The sequence below is a fragment of the Calonectris borealis genome, chromosome 1 (genome assembly GCF_964195595.1).
Source record: "Calonectris borealis chromosome 1, bCalBor7.hap1.2, whole genome shotgun sequence".
Lineage (NCBI taxonomy): Eukaryota > Metazoa > Chordata > Aves > Procellariiformes > Procellariidae > Calonectris > Calonectris borealis.
The window spans coordinates 12,457,265-12,479,883 of NC_134312.1; the positions used below are offsets into that span (position 1 = coordinate 12,457,265).

The 22,619-nt window shown below is 35.3% G+C and overlaps 1 protein-coding gene across 3 annotated transcripts in view; it reads right to left on the reverse strand.

Moving 5' to 3' along the window:
- Positions 1-2,701: 2,701 nt before the first annotated feature.
- GNAI1 (G protein subunit alpha i1) overlaps positions 2,702-22,619 on the reverse strand; it is a 38,302-nt gene continuing 18,384 nt past the window's right edge. Inside the window, exons 3-10 of one of the 3 annotated variants that reach the window (XM_075144515.1) lie at positions 20,787-20,829; positions 20,568-20,709; positions 15,688-15,845; positions 13,758-13,886; positions 7,796-7,925; positions 6,387-6,540; positions 4,636-4,850; positions 2,702-4,534 (exon numbers count right to left, since the gene is read on the reverse strand). In XM_075144515.1, the coding sequence (XP_075000616.1) occupies positions 4,660-4,850; positions 6,387-6,540; positions 7,796-7,925; positions 13,758-13,886; positions 15,688-15,845; positions 20,568-20,709; positions 20,787-20,829 (947 nt within the window). In that variant the 3' untranslated portion in view covers positions 2,702-4,534; positions 4,636-4,659. Of the gene's footprint in view, positions 4,851-6,386; positions 6,541-7,795; positions 7,926-13,757; positions 13,887-15,687; positions 15,846-20,567; positions 20,710-20,786; positions 20,830-22,619 lie in introns of all 3 variants that reach the window. The other 2 variants (XM_075144510.1, XM_075144523.1) reach the window with 2 other exon arrangements.

Below are 22,619 nucleotides of genomic sequence, written 5' to 3' on the forward strand. Positions count from 1 at the left end.
TTTACACCAACTGAAAGTTAATACTATTCTCAATGGAAAATTATCTTTGTTTTAATAACAAAGCTCTTGATGCAAGTTAGACAAAGTATTTTAAGTTTGTCATTTATGGAATCAAAACAGGAATAGCTGCATCTTTGTTTTAATCTACCAAAAAAGTCCTGGCATACAGGACTTACATACAAGGTCTCAGCCTTTATCAATAAAAACTATGCAACATTCTCAGGGTGACTTAATTTTCCTAGGATTTTTAGAATAAATTTCACCCTTTTTTTTTTTTTAAACACATTGTAAGAGAACCACTACATTGGAACAGATGAAGAGTGAGAATTTGTGACTATACCTAAGCATATTTTTTTCAGAGTAAGACGTTATGGTTCCTGAGGTACACTGTTAACATCCTTGAGCTTATGTGCAAAACTGATTAATTATTCATTTGTTTTAGTTTAGATGACTGCTACTTTATTCTGACAAACGGCCAAACCCTTCTGGAAGTATCTTGGTATCTATTTGAAATCTGTCTCCCACTCAGCCATTTCTACTGTACAGTCTCAAAGTGTATTCTTATTTTGTAGAAACAAGGACACTTGTTTGTAAGAGGTATTTGAGATGTGCTCTGTGTCATACTGTAACAACTTCTGATCAGACTGTGTATCACACTGGAAGCTGGAAGCCTAAAATCCAGAAGGGAGCATGACCAAAGATGGTGTAGCATTACACTATCCCATATGGATCTCAGCCCATTGACTGCACTTTAAAAAATAATCTGAATTATGCCTTAGTCCAAGCAAATTATTACTAAAAGAAAACTGCTCGATAACCCTGATCTGTGCTGTGTCAGGAAACAGTCATAAAGCCTTCCCACTACCATAAAAAAGAAACCACATGCAGCGCAAACCAACTAGGAACGCCTTATCGGGAACCACGACCAACTTTGAAAAGCACTGCTCCTAAATATGCTATGGATAAAAAGCTTGATAAATCCATTTTAAGTCAGCCATTTTTAAATACAGCATATTTTCATGACTTGGAAACATAACTGATTGAAATTCTGCTCCTAGCTTCCTCTATGTCAAAGCAGCTTCTTTGCAAGAACTCCAGAGAGAGAGCTGGAAATGGTTTTCTTGCACCTATGCCACTGAAATTTTAATATTCCTATTCTTCAGAGTCCAAAAAACATAAATTTTTGCAAAAACTACAGGCACTGATATAGCTAATGACTGGTAATTAAGTTACCCTTTCACCAGTCTCCTTCCTCATTCATAGCCTGTGAGTGCACTCTGTCACGGGCTATGAATTATTCGAGGATGAGCTGCTTTCCACCTCTTGTTGTACCTTCTACACTTTTTTCAAAATGAAATAGTCAAGGATTTGAAGTTTACAACCCTGGCATTACTCTTTGACCCACAGGCTCTTAGTTATTAATATGAAGTATAATAACTTCAAGAGACATTCACACGGTAGGATAGCCAGTATCTTGGTAGGGTTTCCTTTTTGCTTGATTTGGAACAGAAACTTATCCTTTCATTTTCCCCAATTCTAAACGCATACTAGCCATCATGCTGTTCAGCATGCTGCAGATTGATCTCTTTTGCTCCCTAAGGTTTTATGTAGAATTTAAATGATGAAGCTGCTAATTGCCTACATGGAAACAAAAATTGCAATCCAGCAAATGCTACAGTGTTCCCATGGTATAATCCTGGACCCTCTTTTAGTTACTAAGAAGTTACTACATTTAACATCAAACTTCCTCCGAATTCAATAGGTAGCATCATGAAGCCAGATACCAAATTTTCCAAACCACGCTTCCTCCCAGTTAAACCCCTTAATAACTACATGTTTAACTATGGCTGCATTTTACTGAGAGATTTCAGCCACAGACAATACGCTTACAAGACCATGGGAGCTGGAGAAGCCTCCATAACGTTATAATTCCCTACATATACTAAATTTAGAATATTTAAAATAATCTGAAGCAATATCTAAGCTAGTAGAGAGAGCTTCCTCATGTAAGGCTAGAAAAAGCAGTTTGCCTGGATACTTTGCATGAAGAAATGAGAGGAATGGAGAACTGGAAGAGAACAGAGGCTCAGGTTGCTGAGGGACAAGACTGTCCTTCTCAGACAGTGGCGGACCTGCAGGGTTTCCTCCATTTTCTGCTGTGCTCTGACTGAGAAGCAGCCTCCTGACAGAACAGAGATGGAATGGAGCCTTATTACAACTGCAGTGAAAACTAAGTGTGTGGCTCCCACTATTGCACATAAATCCTCCTGTAGCTTTTCCTAGAGCAGTGGCCTAGGCTAACAACTTTCATCTCAGGACAAAGATTGATCAACCAGTGCAGAGCATCTATAAGGAAACATACCTGCTGTCCACTCGTCAAGTCACAAAAGACAAGCTCATCTGCCTGGATGAGCAAGCGAAAGTATTTCACAATTTTGTTCTGTGTTAAGATGTAAATACTTCAGAGAACACTGGTTGTGAAATTCCAGAAATTCTCCAATTGAATGTGTTAGGAACAATGGTAAAGGAAAAATATTTAGGAATTAATCAATAATCATCAATTTATGCTCATTTTCATTTTACTGTTTCTTGCATAAAGTTTTTGAATTTACTCAACTTTGTATCTTCTCATTTTTACTACCTAGTTATCTCCACACGATGGATGCAAAAAGATTTCCATCAGGACATTTAATGAAAAACATTTTTTCCAAGCAAGGCACAAAATTTAGATTTATTTATGTAATTTGATTAATCCCAATTTTTGTTTTACATTACGTACAAAAACCAACTTGAACGTAGGTGTAAATACAATTTCCACAAAGTAGTTCAATGAGATTTAAAATCAGTTATGTATCCAGAACTGTAAAGCACAATTAAAAGCAGCCCAGGATATACAGATTGCTTACCATAACTGCTGAAAGAGCTCATAATGTATGAATATATTTAACAACCTCCAGTAATAAGTTATCTCCTTTCTAGTCTTTCATTTGAAACACATTTAGCAATTCTGTACCTAACAAAGGAAGCATTAAAGAATGAGAAGTGCACGTAAGTTTTACTAAAGCTATCTGAGGCCTAAATGAAACATACACACAATCAAAAATTAAATAACAGAACAATGACTTAAATATTTTGGTTGAACATTTCTAAGAACATAAATGCTAAGATAATACAGAAAAATAGCAACAGGTTCAAAGACTTATGGTGTACTGTAGCTGCCTGAAATATTTTAACAATTATAGAAAATCATATTTCCAAGTTCGGTACGTTTGTATTTTCTAGATGACATACATTTAGGACAACCATCAATGAACTTATTTACAAATAGAAGCTTATTCATTTTAAATTCTGTATAAAAAAATCAGTTTTGGCACTACCCATAAGGCAATGGATGATATGTACCTAAGATAGCAAATCACATATGAAAGCATAACCAGAAGAAAATCATATTCTTTAACTTACTATTTAAAGAAACTGTGAGACTTTAATTATAATTAAAGAGGAAATTAAAGAATCAGCATTTGCAAGTCAGTAAAACACCCTATCCAAAATACTGAAGATTCTTTTTATATGCAACAGGAAATTGCTTTAATCTGTGAAGCCACTATGCCATGTCTTGTGGGAGAACCTGATAGTTCTATGGTTATTAAATTATCAAACTAGTTTTACTACCAGAAAATAGCAAGAAGTTTAAGGAGAACATGATTTTACTTCTTAAGTAAGCAGACAAAAAAAATATTACTCTGAAGTCTACCCTTTGTTAACAGTCTATAAAAAAACACCCCAAAGATAATTTTGTCATTCACTCGACTTAGTGAAGACCACAGTTTCAAACTTTTTTCCATTGATATGAATGGTTTTAACAACTTCCTTTTTGCATTTCCATCAGCTTCAATGAGCCTGTTGAACCTTAAAATTCAATTTCTCAGTGTTGCCATGTTTGCACTGCAAAGACTGCAAGCCCAAATTTCATGAACTGTGGACTTAATTTACATTTAAAAAATAATCTCCGCATTTATCTTAAATTTATAAAAAGATTTTTTTCAAAACTTAAGGCAAAAAACAAGTTTTATTGGTTATGTTTCTTTAAATCTGAGCAGGTGTATGAGGCTGTTTAAATATCAAAAAAGCTAACGCCATATACAGTATTACCAACAAAAGTAAAGAATAAGGCAGCATGCAACCTTAAGATGAAAAGAAAATTTAATTTTACAAGATGTTTAAATAATCCAAAGGCAAAAAGTGTTTGTCTCCTCTAAGAGTATCTTCATAAAACATGGAAATTTTAGAGGACATCAAATTACTAAAATATTCCGTTCAACGTTTATACAAATACATTACTACAATTATAAGTTTACATACAATCAACTGACATCTCAGTGTTAACTAATTACTTAAATTTACAAGACAAACATAAATAAAGCTGTTAAAACAGGCAAGTACAGTACTGATCTATCATTCAGCACAATATATTTTGTATTTCTTTCACCTTGAAAAGAATCAGATTAGAATTGTGCGAAGTTGTTCTCCAAACCTAGAAATAAAATAAAAGAGAATTAAGTATATCTATGCAGGTTTTACACAGCACGGGCATATTCCAAATGCCTGTGTCCTGTTTTCAGGCATGTAATTTACCATTTAACAACCTTTTGTCTGTTCTCAGAAGAGGCCACAGTCTTTAAGGTTATTTTTAATAATGACATCAGTTACAGCATCAAAAACAAACTGCACATTTTTTGTGTCTGTGGCACACGTGAAGTGAGTGTAGATTTCCTTTGTGTCTTTTCTCTTGTTCAGATCTTCAAACTGACATTGAATATAAGCAGCTGCTTCTTCATAAGTGTTTGATCCTAGAAGGAGAAAATTGCTCACTAAGCAGGTTTCAAACTGAGAAAGAACAAGATGCATACTATATCTCTGAAGGAAGTGGTTCTCTGGAAATAGTTAACCTAAACCTGAAGAGGAGTAACTCCACAGCCACTGCTTTAAGACACCATAAATAAATCTTGAAGGAAACCTTTTGGACACATTTTTAAGAATAAAAACTATGGACTCGATTCAATTCCCGCTGCAGGAAGAGTCTTTCCATTTACTTGGCACATGGAGCAAGTCATTAATCACAGAATCATAGAATAGTTTGGGTTGGAAGGGACCTTTAAACATCATCTAGTCCAACCCCCCTGCAATGAGCAGGGACATCTTCAACAAGATCAGGTTGCTCAGAGTCCCGTCCAACCTGACCTTGAATGTTTCCACGGATGGGGCATCTACCACCTTTCTGGGCAACCAGTGTTTCACCACCCTCATTGTAAAAAAAGTCTTCCTTATATCTAGTCTAAATCTACCCTTCTTCAGTTTAAAACCATTACTCCTTGTCCTATCACAACAGGCCCTACTAAAAAATTTGCCCCATCTTTCTTATTAAGCCCCCTTTCAGTACTGAAAGGCCACAATAAGGTCTCCCCAGAGCCTTCTCTTCTCCAGGCTGAACAAATCCAACTCTCGCAGCCTTTCCTGATAGGAGAGGTGTTCCATCCCCCTGATCGTTTTTGTGGCCCTCCTCTGGACCTGCTCCAACAGGTCCATGATTTTCCTGTGCTGAGGGCTCCAGAGCTGGATGCAGTCCTGCAGGTGGGGTCTCACCAGAGCAGAGGGGCAGAATCACCTCCCTCGACCTGCTGGCCACGCTTCTTTTGATGCAGCCCAGGATACGGTTGGCCTTCTGGGCTGCGAGCATCACTGTTCCCTAGGTTAAGATGTTTTGTTTCCTTCATTCGAGTTATTCCCTTTCAATTTTTATGTTTTTTAAACAGTTTTGGGTTTTTCCCAAACTCAATTAAAGACATTTGGCATACATATTTCTCCTAAGCTTTTTACCTTCAATGTGCTACTTTCTGTACAATGGAATAGTCTGAAGTTACAAGGAAAATGATACATAAAAAGGCTAAGACTTGTTAAATGAAATCATCCTCTTTTGCTACGCATTTCCTGAATAAGCCACCTACTTCTAACATGTATGTACACTCCCTGTTCAAATAAACTCTCATGTATCCTCAGGGATTCCTGCTAGTGAACAAAATTACATCTAAGTTCAAAAATAGGAGGACATCAGAAAAAAGAATGGGCTAAATAAATTAGGCTGAAAAGAGTTGCAGCAGTAACATGTAAATGCTATCAGTGGACCAGCATCATTTCACCTGGTTAAAAAGATGAATCTGACTTAGCACTATTTTATTTGTGATCCATTAAAACAACACCCCCATCTTAAACTTTATTTCATCTAAATATTTTAGATACCTAGAGTTATTAAACTCCTCCTGATTTGTGCATCAAAAATGAGGTAATTTAAACAAAAATTACTTGACATCTGCACCCCCCTCCAATACCTGCATATTCAGGGTAGCAAATAGTGAGAGGACTCCTTTTGATTTTTTCTTCAAAAAGATCTTTCTTGTTCAGGAAGAGAATAATAGAAGTGTCTGTGAACCATTTATTGTTGCAGATACTGTCAAACAATTTCATGCTTTCATGCATCCGATTCTGTAATTGGAAAAAACCACCTTGTTGTATTTTATCAGACTTCAGTAGTAAAATCAGGATACATATTTCTGATTAGTTACAAATGAACCAGGTAATTACAAAACTAAGTTTCTAGCATACAGAATCACATTTTACCACAGGGAAGTACAAAGAGGCCAAGACGACTACAAAGAACACTTTCATGAGTAGGGTTTAAGCAACTACTTTTTCTTCTTTTTTTTTTCTTTTTCTTTTCCCTCATTTCCAAGCTTAAGCTGTTTAATATTTTAGAAATTTTTGGTGTGTTTTGACATTTTGCAGTACAGATATTCTACAAGAGTTGCTGAGTTACCTGAAGTTGTCTTATACTGATTAGATCTTCTGGAAATTGAAAATTAAATTCTGCACCTAGCTGAGATTCCAGCATAAAAAAAAAAAAAAATAGTTCTATAGAACTAGAGAATCAAGTGAGCAGGTTTTTTTCCCTCTTATCCTAATTTTTAACTCTGTAGAAAAATTATCCAACATGTAAGTACTTTGGCCAAGCTCCAGTCATTTGAGTAGCAGGATGCTAGCTATGACCTTCTTTGACTACATTTGACTTGAAAGGTTTTTTTGTTTCTCTTTCCTCCCCAAGCTATATTTTATAAGAAGTTGCAGAACATGAAGAAGAGCACAGAAGTTTGTTAATGATTCACACACAATAGATAAGCATCACCTTACATCACTCAGATAGTAAAAAGCATGCACTCTGTGCATACTGATACGGGAGGAGTCACACCTTGAAAGAGGAGAAAGGAGTAGAGGGGGTTGGAAGGGAGAAGGAAGGGAAAAATTTCTGCAACTAAGCAAAGAGATCAGGGAAACACATTTAGAAGGAAACAAAAACTGAAGACTGAGAAAGGAGAGGAAAACAAAACATGCGGTAAAGTAGAAACAGATACGTCAAGCAATTTCTTATTATATACTTCTAACATCCATAAAGAGACTAAAATGTGTATTATTGACAATCTATCCTCATTAATTTATGCATCCTTTAAAACTTGAAAGGGTGTAGCCGAAAAGAATAGCTGTCTCATAGTATTCCTTCTGAGAATATGAGGAAATACTCTGAAACCTGAAAGCATTAATTCTATCACCATTTCTCTGAGACCTTTTACACAAAACCCATACATCTTATAAAGCAGTAATACTCTAAAAGATGTATTTATAGATTTCCTTGCAAACTTATTTAGTTTCCAACAACTATTCCTTTCTTCAACATTAAGGTACTTGCCATTTCCTCATCTTCAGCCAAGACCAAGTCATAATCACTTAATGCCACACAAAAAATAATTGCTGTAACACCCTCAAAACAATGAATCCATTTCTTCCGCTCTGATCTTTGGCCTCCAACATCAAACATTCTGCAAAACAGAAGTGCAAAGCAGGGAATGAACTTTGGAATTTCTAGCTTTCTGAATGTTAACCAATAAAATCTGAAAGTATCAGCTCTGTAAATTAGATCACAAAATTTTTAAAAAGGCATAAAAATCTGCAACATTTATTACTATTTAATGTCTCAGTATAAAAAAAAACAATTTTAATAAAGCCTTAAAAGTCTTCCTATACCACATTTTACAAAACATGAGTGTGAGATGAAAGCTAAACAAACTGAGTATTTACAAATAATTTGTACTATATTTCATTAACAAAGTTAATTGTAATCTATAAAAAATAAAAATAGAGAGTTAGCTTTACTAAACATAAACTAGATGAAAGTGTTATTCAACCTTTAGCCCAAATGAACAAAAAGTCTAAAATAATAAAAGGTATTGAACAATAATATAAGATTCTTTAAGAGCAGAGTGGTATCTGTTTTAATACTTGGAAATAATGCAATACTAAGGAAGTTGGATACAAGTAACACTGACTTGATTATTGTTGGTTTAGTATTCGGAATATAAATATATAAAATCTAATATTCAGTGGAATCTCTAAATCCTGGTGAGTTTCAACTCCTCTCTCTCCTAAACCAAATTGCAACTTCATCTATTTTTCAACTGGCCATGTTTAAACGGGATTTTTTTAAGAGACACTAAAATTATTTTCAAAATTCTTTTAAAAGACAAAATAAGCATTACATAATAATAATAATAATCATTTTCTCTCTAATAAATGCATTTTTTGGAAATGCAGTTAAGTGAGAAAACTGAGCTATAAAGGCGAGTCTTGTTTCTTTTGAATTCTTAGCTTAGCAGAAACAGAGCAATAGGAAAAGACCACATTCCAGAACTTAAGAGCAGAGGATCAGCAAATTAGCACGGTATGAATGGATTTGCTTTTCTCTGCTATCTAAATGCTTTAAATGGCCATTTACTAACTATTATGGGCTACAGCCACTCTGAAAGACAGAACTTTCATTAGACATCATTAAATAGCATCCTGATATAATGAACTGTGAATCATGGGGGCCGGGGGGGACAGGAACCAAAAACCAAGCAAACAAATAGTGGTATTCTGAAATTAAGTAATATATACATCATAGGATCTTCTCAAAGAGAGAGAAAAGACTTTTTCCACCTGTCTCTTTCTTATCACAGAAAAAGAAGTTTGTTGTCTCAAATTCTTGCAATGCGCAAATATGCCACAATATTACTTCCCTCGCTATGTCAGTCAATATTCTATCATGCAAAAATTTTCCTCCTACTTACAAGCAAATGCAATTATTCCTTTTAAGAGAGGCCTGACTCTTGTCTTCATGGGTTTTCATAAGTTATTTTAACTTTTTTCTACATTGTCACAAAAAAACAGCTTAGAATTCAGCAGGTATAAAAATGTTCAAATGGGAGGAGGAAGAGAGAAGAGAAAGAACAGAGGACAGACCAGTTCCTACATCTCCATCCTCTTTGCTGTAAGTAGCAGAATGGCCAGCTCTATCATGAAAGCGTTATTTGGGTAAAAACATCATATGAACAGGAAGAGAAATCCAAACCAGAACAAAAATTGTTAAGATCCACAATTATAATTCTTGTAAAGATATTCCAGCATGGCCTAAAATCATTCAGAATTATATTAGTAATAAGGCTATTACACTGAGGGCTTTTGGTAGACAGTAGGGCATGTAGGGTTGAACAACAGCAAATCTCATTCTTTATAGGACAGAACAGAATACAAGACAGAAAAATTAACTGAGAAACTGAAGAAGAAAATTGCTCCTTTTATTTTTTGTGGACACAAGCTTCTAAGGAACATGAGAAATTAAATGCTTTATACTGATGGCAATACCGTAATATCAATCTGCATGGATCTCACCTAGTTCAGTAATATCTCATGGCACTGCTCAACGCAAAAATATTACTAAGATGGTAACTGAGAGATATAAGAAAACATGGCACAACTTGCCATATTAATAAAAAACTGTAGTAAAAAGTATTCTTTCAAAGAACAGCAAAAATATAAAGAAAACAGGTCTGCATAAGAAGCATTGTGTGATTTTGGCTTGTTCAGACTATGTTGCCAGCACGTATCCTGGGAAGGGAGGGAAAATGTAGAAGACAGACAACTACTAGAACATAAAAGAAGTGTAATTTCCAGTTTGTATTTGCAGATACTGATTTTAGCCAGAAATGTTTGCTTCAATTCAGAATAGCCTCTCTGCCAGTGGTGTATTTCACCAGTGATGTTTGTCTTTTTTTGGGGCTGTCATTCTAAGAGTGCACCTAACAAACTCCCAGTTCTTCATGCAACCATCTTTTTGCACTCATCTTTGAAATTTTTATACACTAAAATCTAGTGTCAGATGAAGTCTTGGCACCACAGTTTCACAGTGAACACCTCAACAGCAAGTAATAAGAACCTGATGGATTGTTTTATGTAATGAAGCTTCTTCTCCATACGATATCAGTACAAATACAGGCATACAGAAAAAAAGCCTATTTGGCACACAAAGTTCTTAAAAAACAATATGGCTGCTAGTATCTTTCAGAAAAATTAGCCATTCTGAACAGAGCAGTCTTAAAATTCATGAGCTTTCCATCTGCCCTGTTAGAGGTCATACTGAGGCCTGTTAGGTCACAGTCCCAAAAAACTGAAACACTCATAGAAGCTGCTTAATATGCAGATAAATTTTAAAAAGTTTTGAAAGCATGATTTACAGATTCCACCTTCCGATATGGGAGGGTGTGCACACAGGGTTGTGTGCAAGCCCATCTTTTAAGCACTTGCCTCAACTGCTAAAATTCATAGTACTGTCCATGGTTTGACTACTCAAAAGAACCATGCTTTGCTTATGCAAGGCAAGTCAGAGTCTACAATGAACTAGAAAGAAATACAAGTCAGTGTTGAAAGAATTGAAGTTTGTAACAGCTGAATCTAACCCCCCTTATCTAAAAAACGAAGGTGTTAGAGAAATGCTTTAATGACTTTCCATTATTTAAAGCAAGCAGACTTCTCCAATGAGATTACAAGGTGACTATGCCACATTAAGACAAATTACTTTACTGAACTAAATGTAAAGTATTAAAACACTTCTCCAGTTATCACTTTACTAAGCTACGTTACTTAGCTATATTAAATGGGTAGCTTTCTGAATGGTTTATCTGCAATTGTGCAAATTTAAGGACTTATGCAAGGTCCTTTCATTAGCACAGTATGTTTCTGAAAGCTAGTGTTGCCAGATTTGCTATGTTCTGCTTCTTTCAGACTATTTAAGCAAAGAACATGATTCCAGTACCCATACAAAATGTGATATGGGCCAAAAGGACACCAGGTATTTATTAAGATTGCTTTCACTTCTTTTTAAGGTTATACAAGTTGTTCATTCCAGTCTCCAGCCTTGCAAAAGACTCTGAATTTGACAATTTTTTTTTGAGGCAGGGTGAGTGTTTACAAAAATATGATACATATCTGGAAAGTCTCACATATTACACACTTATTAAAACCGACCTGTCTTTTTTATTATCCCCCTTTCCTGTCTTCCCTGGGCTGTAAGATTGTGGGGGGGGCAAATAGATAAAAAAACCCTACCAATTTAATGTTAGCGTACCACATGACTAGGTAAATTGCACTAGAAGGGATTCAATTACAGTTGTTATTTTTAGAAATCTTCAAGTGTTCTCAGTTGCTAGATATTTATTTAAAAAACCCACATTAAAAATAAGTAGAGAAGGAAACAAATTAGAAGAAAAACAAAGACCCTTGGCCTTCTGATTAAAACCTGTCAGAAACATAACCTCTAACGAGGACTGCTACTTGGATATACTGTCGTGCAAGTGACAATGCTCATTGCCCATTTAATGTTCTACAATGGAATAATGCCATCTTAAAAACATTTTAAAAATTACTCCTGTTAGAATTTAAAAACGAAAACAGGATTCCTTAAAAGTGTTCCTTACCTTCAGAGATATCTTTGAGGGGAAGTCTCCGGATATCACCCTATATAAATGCAAGTCAGCCACCTACTCCTACTTAGTTCTCAAATAATTAGTGATGGCTGTATCCACAGGAAGATATTTTGTACTTGTATACCTTAATAATTAATACCTTAAATTTTAGTCGTTACTTCTGTCAATTCTAATGCTAATGTTTTATAATTTTGTACTAAGATCTGAATTTCCGTAAGAATTTGTTAAATTATCAGAAGAACATTTCTACAAAATAAGGTGTTCTTTGAAGACAAAAGTAGTAAATAGACTCAACTTCTGAAATAGTCTATAGAAACAGGATGATGATTACTTGCTATTTACATTTTAGATTGAATCAATAATCAAAGCTATGTTAAGCGCTTTATAGAGAAGGCTGAAATGAGGCTCAACCTCAAAGAATCTAAACACACGCAGCAAAACAGGAAAGAAAAGATAAAAGTACACAATATTGCACAGATAGTCATGTTTATGTACCCTCACTTTGGTATAATCAAGCCTTTTATGCCTTTAGTTCATCTTAAAAGTTCATTTCAATGTTATGTAAGAGTATACTTCTTCAAGCCCTTCCAATAACTCATTAAGCCTATCTCCTAAGGCACCTAAAAGGCACCTAAGGCACCTGCTGTACAGGTGTTTAAATGTACAACATTACAGGCACTTCCAAAGGTCTGTCTTAAAGTTACACATTTTATAGACGTGTAATCATATGGTCCTTAAAATGGACTTTATAGGACTGTAATCATATGGTCCTTATAACAGTCCTAATAATCAGTACAGACTGGAAGTAGCTACCTGCATGCAAATTCATTGAGAGCGTAGCACAATTTAAACCCATCTACAACAGGGAACTCAACAAGAAACATTAGAATGAGTGAGAAAATGGGCAGCTCCTCAGAATACTGAAGACCTCTTGAGGCTTGGCTGAAGACTACTCTCCTTAAGTTTACAAGAGATTCATTCCCATTTACCAGCTATTATTTTATGGATGAATACGAATTTTGTATACTTAAACTCTAAAACAAGAAAACAAAATGTATTTCCACAGTACTGATGGCCCTGAAGCACCCATATTATACTATTTGCTATGCATTTACATGAAAAAAATATTTGCCATGAAGATACTAAACAAATATATTGTATAGACATGCTGACAACAGTCTCTGCACGGTCTAAATGCAGATGCAATGGGAGTTTTACTGAGTTTTTTTCTCATTCTTCCTGATCAGTAGGAAGTAGCATATTATTATATTTATACTGTCCTATGCTTTCATCATGAATGTCTCTGGACATAACATATTCAGAATATTAACATTATTTTATAAATCCCACACCAAAGAGAATATAAGCCACATTCTTACATCGCTAAATAAAGTACTACCTTAAAGTACGACACATATTTGAATTCAGTTCTTCAGGAAAATGGATTTACTGTTTCACACAACAGCAGCAAACATTTATAAGACTCCAGCTCTCCAACTTAATTTAAAGGGAAGAATCTGATAGAAGAAGAGCTATTTAACATAGCAGAAAATGGAATATTTTGAGATTTAATTTACATATAAAATATCTTTACAAAAAGTTTCCAATAAAACCAAAGCATTTATTACTTAATATCTGCATATTTATTCTGAGTTACTACAGGATTTCCAACGACTCCCACATCCCTTCAGAAAACTGAGCATGAGGAATTTTTTTCAGAAAAGGGGGGTGGGGTGGAAATCAAAGTTGTGGTTAGATTAGACAAATTTGTTAAATTACATCATTGGAAGTCCATCTTCTAGAATTTCACAGAAATTGTAACTGACAGATGAACACGTAACATGGTTTACATACTTAAAATGAAGATCTTTGAAAGTAAAGTGAGTTTCCACTATTCCTGTAGTTTTCACTCTAGTCCTGAGAACATCCTGTTGAGTTGGAATGTAGCTGGTTTGTGCGATCCTGTCCAAGTCATTCAAGTAACTGAAGGTAAAAATAAATACTGCTTTCAGTTATTCATAAAATAGTAACAAGATAATTACAAAGAATTACAGAAGTTCTAGGTCCATTCATTATATTGTGCTTGACTTTTATAAAATAGCTTTCTCTGAGATAAGACAAAAAACAAGACACATTATTCCCCTCAATTTTCCAAGGTTTTTTGAAATAAGCTTTAGAGACACAAAGATATTTCATCCTAGAAGAAACAAAACTTATGCAATTGATTCCACTACAAAGAATTCTTCTTTTGAAATCCCAAAATGCAAACATCGTTCCATGTACACCAATGTTATTTGCACTAACTAGAAGAACACCTTCATCTTTGTAACCTACTGAACTACAAGTTACTTTGAACTATAACCAAAGTCCAAAATTACCCTGCATTAGATAATAGGTAAGAAAAGAACAACTCAGTGTTTTGCCCAGAATTAATGTGTTTAAGAAAATGCTTAATACATAACAATTAACTTTCTATTGAGAATTTCTAATTGCATACATTGTTTACAATAGTATACTTTCATCGCCAAAATTCTTGCGATGCAGGCCAAAAAGCCCATCATTTCTAAAAACCATACAAATCTTATTTGTGCTTTTCCCATAGTAAATAGGGAAGACATTATGTTCTTCTTTCAGTGTAACCAGAAGTTAGCAATTTTAAGGATACAATTGTAGGGCTAGAAGAACAGTTTTCTTATGAAATTGGAGGCAGAGGTATCTAAAACAACAACATAGAACAGAGGAGGTTACCAGAGGAAAGTAAGTGATCCTCCAAATGAAGTGCTCCACATTGAATAAAGTTTATACAAGCGCTCTCTCTTAAGTCAAGAGATCTGTCATTGTGAGCTTAGCTTGTTGCCATCTACCCTCTGTACCCTTAGAACAACTTCAGCAAACAAATAACAATCATGCTAGAAGTATCAGTGTTATTTCAATACAATTTGATCACATTTCCATTCATTCAGCATGCTTATAATTACATTACTCCAGCTGTAGTCTTCTCACAGTTACCTCACCTGCATGTTGTTTATTTATGTACAGTTATTCTAAAGAACAGAAGTACCTCATTTTAAGGAAAGTGAAAAACAACTTTAAACACTACAAATTAATTCAGAACAATAAAGCTTTAAAAAATTGCCCTATAAGGCCAGTATCACTGCTATGCCATTCGTTACCATCTTACCTCTCCCTCAATGGACTCTTTTCTTTGACTGACTTACCATTACTTCCTGCTATGACATCTTATTTCTCACTCCCTTGATTCCTTACTACTTTATTTTTTAATGAAGTACCCTAGCATAGAAGACACATCCTGATTGTTACCTTTGCTCAACACATTTCTAACAGAGACTGTTAATTAACAAAGAAAATGTAGCAGTGTTGCACCATAGGAGAAACTGATTCACGAACATGAAAGTAGTATCCTTGGTAATACAGATTCACATCACATAATCAAGTTTCCTGGACATGTTCAGATACTGAACAGGTACCCGAGTCACGTTTTTGTAATAAAAACGCTATTAAAGCACCTTAAAGCAATTTTTGTCTTCAAGAGGGTGAAACAACTGGTCAGAACATGACTCAAATTCATAATTATACCACACTTCTTCCTTTCCAACCTTGAAGCCTAGTTGGAGCATTTTGACCCAAGTAGACAATACTTTTGTCCAGATACTTCTAAATTTTCCATCCACATGGGAGCAGAATTCCTTAAAAGATGAAGCTCCCCTTATATTCCTTTAGCTACTACTTACAAAGAGAATCTTGTTTGTCACATAGTACTTACTAGGCAGCAGAGTCATTAAGCTGGTATTCTCTAGATCTGTTGAAACAAGCTTGAACTCCACTGTCCTTCCACAGTCTCTTGATAACTCCAGCAAGCTCTGCAGTCATAAATCCTTCTTCTGCTGCTCCAGCTAACACAAAGAGTTGACGAGCATCATCCTTTAGGTTGTAAACAGAAAGTGGAGAGACAAACATTGAGGAAATACAACAGAAGTATTATCACCTAAGAACTATATTCAGCAAATGAGTTACTTTCTTAACCTGGTAAACGTGAATGTAACCAAGCAAAAAAACATGAAGGAAAACAATTAGGTTTAGTGTTCTGCATAGGATATTAATTACCACATTTTTCAACAACAGAAAAAGACTAGTAAACCCAATTTCTCATTAGCTGATAAAGCTTCTTCTGATCTGTTTATAACTTGAACTAAGCTTCTATAAACAGAAGTAGTAACATATTTTGTGCTCAAGTCTAAAGTTAACCTTATTTGCTCATTAAATACCACAAACTGAATAGAATGGTTACAATGCATCCTAGAAACCTTCAGAAATGCAGATGTATATTGATTGACTGAAGAAAACACATTAATCACTTAAGCTTCAAAAAACAACTTTCTTTGAAAGTGACAAATGATCATTTCTTCCCAAATCACGCATCAGGATATAGAAAAATACTTCGTAAAACCTTTCCAGATAAATCAGTTACAAATACCCATTACCTTAATTATTCTACAGAGACCACGTTTTCTCAGTAATGCGGTATCAAGCAAACATCAAGATTTTTAAGAGAGCAGATGCTGGATTTTAAGACTATATATAATAACTGCCTTTGAGAGTGAGACTAATGGAGTACAGGACGTCAATCCATCAGTGTCCTTTAACAGAATTTGACCAGTTGGCTACTTTCATCCAATTTTGACTGAGGAAAGAAACTTAAAAATGTTACACTTGTAAGGCATTGGAAAAAGAAGATAGCAGTTGGGTAGAGGAAAGAGATCCACATTAGTATTCTCCTGTAGGTAGCTGCTTGACCTTGGTTATCAGCTGTATGTGATCTAATGACAAGGTATGTCAGCCAGAAAAATCAGCGTATTTGTGGCTTGTAACTACTGCCCACAGCATGTACTGTTTGTCCAATAATTAAAAGAAAAAGAACAGATGATACTAGAAAGGAGGAAGGAGAAAAGAGAGACTTGGGCACATCAGCTGGGAACTGACAGTATTTCAATAAAGATGATGATTTAAAAAAGCAACATATAACGTTATTCTCACAAAACATTAAGTGAAGATACAGATGTAAATCTGCAGAAAACTCCTGTTCTGTCACCTTTGCTGTTCAAACAATAAGCTGTGAGAAACCCCAACATTTTCAGGATAAGCACAGAAAGTATGATTGTTCTAAAGATATTGTCCGCTGTAGACTTAAATAATCAAAGATTATGACAGCTAACAGGGAAATTGTTTACAGGTGGATTGAGTAATACTGATATTCACAGCTTGAAAACAAAAAGCTTGCAGTTCAGTCAACTCAAAGAAAACTTGAAGAGATTTATATATATCTATATGTATACATACGCAGTTATACAAATGAACTATAGATCTATAGTTCAAAAAGTTTTTTGAAAGCTAGAGTAGTTACAAATCTAAAAATGAACATTTGTCAAACAAATTAACAGAATACTGATTACCATACATGCCCAGGACAAATTGTGGACAACTAATAAAAATTCAATGGATTGCGCTAATAATTACATAAAAAAACAGACCAGTAAAGATCAAAGGGTTGGATAGTCAGATCTCACGGACTGTAGTTTGAGCAATATGCCTGCATAAAAGAAACCTGAATGACAGTTCTGGTCTTGAATATTGTTTGTGGATGCAAATGCCAAGGACCTACAACTCATAGAAGCAGCAGATCTTGAAGAAGAGCCAATATATTAAGACACATGATGGAAACAGCTTAGAAACTGACAGTCAATTTTGTCATGAATGATTACGTCATTTTATACTTGACATGGTCTGACTTTCAAACATACAATATTTACTGTTTCAAATAGCTCTCATCTCTACATGCTCTAAAATGGGGGAGAGGGGAAAGGGGAGCTGGAACAAGAGAATCAATTTCGACTTTTTAAAAGCCCAAACATTAAAATAAATGTGGTCTCTGTTACCCCCATACTTCCTTTTCTAAGGATGGCAAGTACTACAGACACCACAAGTAAGGTAGTATGCAATGATCAAGTCCTATTTTCATTATTAACCAATGCTAGATATTTTCCTTTAATTACACTGGAATAGGGCAGCTTCCTCTCTAGGTGTCACTATTTTTATACCAGATTTCATAAATGCGATAATGTAAAGAAACTAATTTAACCACCTCTCTAGCTAATTACAGCAAATCTCATATTCAGAAAATGGTCCATAGTCCTTTAAAGCACATTCACTAAAAGTCTCTCAAAACTTTAGTTTCTACTTTAGTACTGAAACGTCCTGTGAGACAAAGGAAGATACACCAGTCGTGAGATTGACCATTACTGAAGCTGCTGGTGTAAGCTGTGCTCCCTTGATTCAATAGCTTTAAAAAAAAAAAAACGTTCAACTCACTGCTTTACCATTAGTCTTATGACAGAAATAAGAGTATATGATTTTCCAAACAAACGTATCCCATTTAGAGTAAAACCCTCAGAAATTTCCCTCAGAAATTTAAGGAAAAAAATCTGAATGTTAACATTTTCATGTTAACATTCATGTAATTTTCATCAGGAGTTACAATTTTGAGCTCTTTTTTTTTGCCAAAAAAACGACAAAATTACAACAAAATAGAATAAAATTTAAAAGGCTACACTATAATTATCGAGGAATAGCCATACTTTTTTTTGTTTAAAGAGAGACTTTTTCCATTTCTGACTTAACAATTGGCAAAAATCTAGTACTGACATTCCATAGCAGTGTTGCTCTGAAAAAAGAATTTGAACCACCAAGACCTGCCTAAGTGCAGAGGGATGGACAGCTATTTTAAGATTATCCCTGACAAAAGTTTGCCTCATGATTTATATAGCTCTCTGAAGTTGAGAAACTCAAATGACTTCAAATAGATATCATATATAAAATAGCCCTCAAAATCTTCTTGTTAGTCATTTTATCTGCTAACATCTAAATTTACTCCTCCTCCGTTTTCTCCTAGTATGTATTTAGTAACATGAGTCTACCATCTGCCTCTTTCCAACATTAACTGCCAGACTCCAGAGAGGACTCCATTGCACAAATACTGAACCAACATGCAATAAGAAACTGTTGCTGCCCTGGAGAACTTTGGTCTTAAGGGAAGACAACAGCAAACACAAGAACAAATGTAGAGAGGAATAACCAACAAAAATGAAGCTTTTACTAGTTCTGTTTACAACTGAAGAGGTTTCAGGTAGAATTAACATATATACATAAAATAATGACTATCAAAGAGCACAATGAAAATTAACTAATAATTCACGACTGCCAATCAGATTTAGACTTCAGATACAACTTTATGACCCACTTCACGTAACCTTATGAATGTCTTATGACAACCATACATAATGCATTTCACAAGGTCACTCAAGGTATACTATCTAATATTTATAAATTGCTTTTTAAGCAATCAATAAGGCCTTGAACACAAGACTTTCTCATGAATGAAGAATTTACATACATTTCTTATTTTTCAAGACCCTCCTCTCCTCCCAAACTGTAATTCAACCTTAATGTGACAGAAGGAACTTAATTATGACAAAATATCCCTCTGACTACCTTACATACTTATTTCAATATATGAACAGTGAAAAAAACTTCCTCCATTTTTCCTGCAAGACAGCCATAATGTGGCTAGTTCCTGCTTCATAAACTATACTGGTGAGCATTCCATATTCTGACACCGATTTCTATGGAAAGAAAATAAAAGCACACATCCCAAACTAAGTTTCAATGCTATTAAGACTAACAACTTTGGTGATCAATTTCAGCACTGCAGCACAGAGTGGATTCCTGTAACCAGAAGACAAGCAAAAACATTTAAGCTAAGCATTTTATAGAGAGATTGAGAGCATCTAACCTCCTGATCAGACGTGGACGTAATCAGGGTCACCACAGGTAAGAGTATAGGGTTAGGACTGGAGAAACAATAAGCCAGAAGAATCAATTCTGCAGACCAGCTTCAATAGGTGGAATGGCAAATAAACCCATCAGAGGTTTGTATGTGGGACATTAGATGAAACGAGATGGAAAAGGTGCAGAAAAGCTTAGAAAAAGGTCTCCTATTTCTTGGGAAAAATTCTAAATCCATATGGTATCATGAAAAAATGGGATACCAGCAGCAAGGCTATGCCCATGTCTCTGCTTAGAGTAAAATAAAGTCCTCCATACTGGAAATGAGTATGAAACAGGATCAAACTCAGAGGTTGGAAATGTTTTAGGAACCGCTGTACCTATGACCTAATAGAGAAGTGCAGACAGTAGCTAGATGCCTACCTATGTTAAGGAATGTAAAAATGTCTAACTTAAATGACTTAGAGAACACAACAGCCCACAAGTCCATACAAATAAAGAGACATGACTTCATAGTTTGTTTTTCAAAAACTCCCTAAGACTCAGATGTTTAGTTCTCCAAATTTAGATTGAATTTGGGGGATTGTATCTGAACAAATAGTTGTTGTGATCAACCAAGTGCTGATTGCTCTGTAGGTCACCTTGCCATGTAAAGACCAACGGCATTTTAGTTTTCACTCAAACTCTGTATCCTACAACGAAGATTTTTGGATATCAAGATTTTTTCAGGAAATAGTAACAGACAAAAATTGTAAACGAATGGATATTTCAGCTGTATATCTGTGTGTGTATTTCAATACTCACAGCCCTGGTTGGATCACCAAAGTCTATCTTCAACCTCCCCATTGCTCTAATGATAGCAATAATGGACTGAATGGTGTTACTGTAGACAACAGCTTTGTACTGTTTACATTCTTCTTCTGAATAACCAGCTTCGTGGATAATCCTATGGAAGGAAAAAAAAAAATTCTCTATTCAAATAATAAAAAAAAAATCTCTATCATAGTATTTCACCATACTTACTTCATTTGTTTGACAATTGTGCTTTTCCCCGATTCACCAGCTCCTGAAAAACAAATGTGTGAAAATTCATTAGAGTAGACTTTTATTAATCTTTGAAAATACATTTAGTTTCTACACTTCAAATACCTAATCAATATAAAAACCTTCAATAGTTAAAAGTACATTTGTTACAAATTAATTTTTAATATCAAAATGTAAGTGTCTTGAGCTGGAAGTTTCAAAATCAAGACATTTTAAGAACAAATCATTCAGCTCTAAAAAGTCTTTGTTCTTCTTTTTACAGAAGTGAGCATAATCTTTACAGTCTGCTGGTGTTTCTAATGCAAACAGATGATCAGTGGTTCAACTTCAAAGGGGTCTGAAGCTCAATTCCTCTAATTGCCTTTTTAATCAACACCTAACCAAAAACCTTCTTTATAAATTCTTCACACTGTATTAATGGTCTTCAGCGTTGCAAATTAACATCTTCAAACTCTTCAGGGTTCTAGTCCTTGCAACCATCTTTTGGCCCTTGCAAGAATAAACCAACAGAGTCAGACTACTTTTTGTTGGAACAGATTGCATGAGGTTTGTCAGACATGCTGATACCATTCTCTTAACAAATCCAAAAAAAAAAAAAAAACCCAGCATGCTATGTTAAAATACAAAGCTTACAAAAACCATTAGTATGTCTGTCAGCAGACAGGGGAAAAAAAAAAAATGCAGTTTTTGCTGTCTCAACAACCTTAGTTTACTTTACCTCCACTTTCTTTACTCTGCTTCTTTCTCTGAAAAATTATGGAACTCTTAGAGCTGTAATCTAATCTCTTTAGACAGCACGCTCCTGGTTTGTCTGTGACTTGTGCTGAGTTCTCCCTCTTACATTTCCTCTTTCTCAATATGGTTTTGCAGAAGTGAGCACTATCTTAACACAGTCTACAGGTGTTTCTAATGCAAACAGACTACCAGTTGTCCAATTCCAATACAACCAAAGAAAACTCTCTTCTTTAGAGGTCACTGTGACCATGGGAAGCTACTGATAAAGGCTGTATTTATTAATCTTCAAAAAAGGGCAAGAAGGGGAATCTGAAACATTATGAGACAGTCACCCTCACCTTGATCCTCACACTAACTATACAGCAAATACTCCTGGAAGTCACTTCCTGGCACATGAACGAAAAGAAGGTGACTGGGAATTGTCAGCATGGACTTACAAAGTGCAAACTGCACCTAACTTTTCATGAGGAAACAGCTGCTTTTGCAGATGAAGGACGCCAATGGATGTCATTTACTTTGACCTAATAAGGCTTCCAATGCCACCTCCCATAGGATCCTTGTACCAAACTGGATAAATATCAACTTCAAGGTGTCTGAAAATCTGCCTAGACAGTCAGACTTAAAGGCTAGTGGTCAATGGTTTAAAATCTAACTGGAAGTCAGTTAGAAGAGGCAATCTTCAGGAGATGATACTGGGCTAATACAGTTTAACATCTTCACCAATGACCTGAAAGCCGGGATGGAATGCACCCACATCAAGTCTGCAGGTGACATCAGCCTGGGAAGCCAGGAAGTGGTCACAGTGTTGGAGAAGAGTGCTGCTAATTGAGAGGGTGCTCAACAAGCTAGAGGACTGAGCTGACAGGAATCTCTTGACAGTGAACAGAAACAAATGTGAAGTCCTGCAAGTGGCACAGAATAACCCATGCAACAATACAGACTTGGGACTAATGGAACAACCTTGCAGAAAACAACTGTGGGGATCAACAACCTGAAGAGTCAGTAGTGGGCCCTTGTGGCAATGAAGGTCAACCACATACTGGGCTGCTGCACTGCGTCTGGCTGGGATAGAGTTAA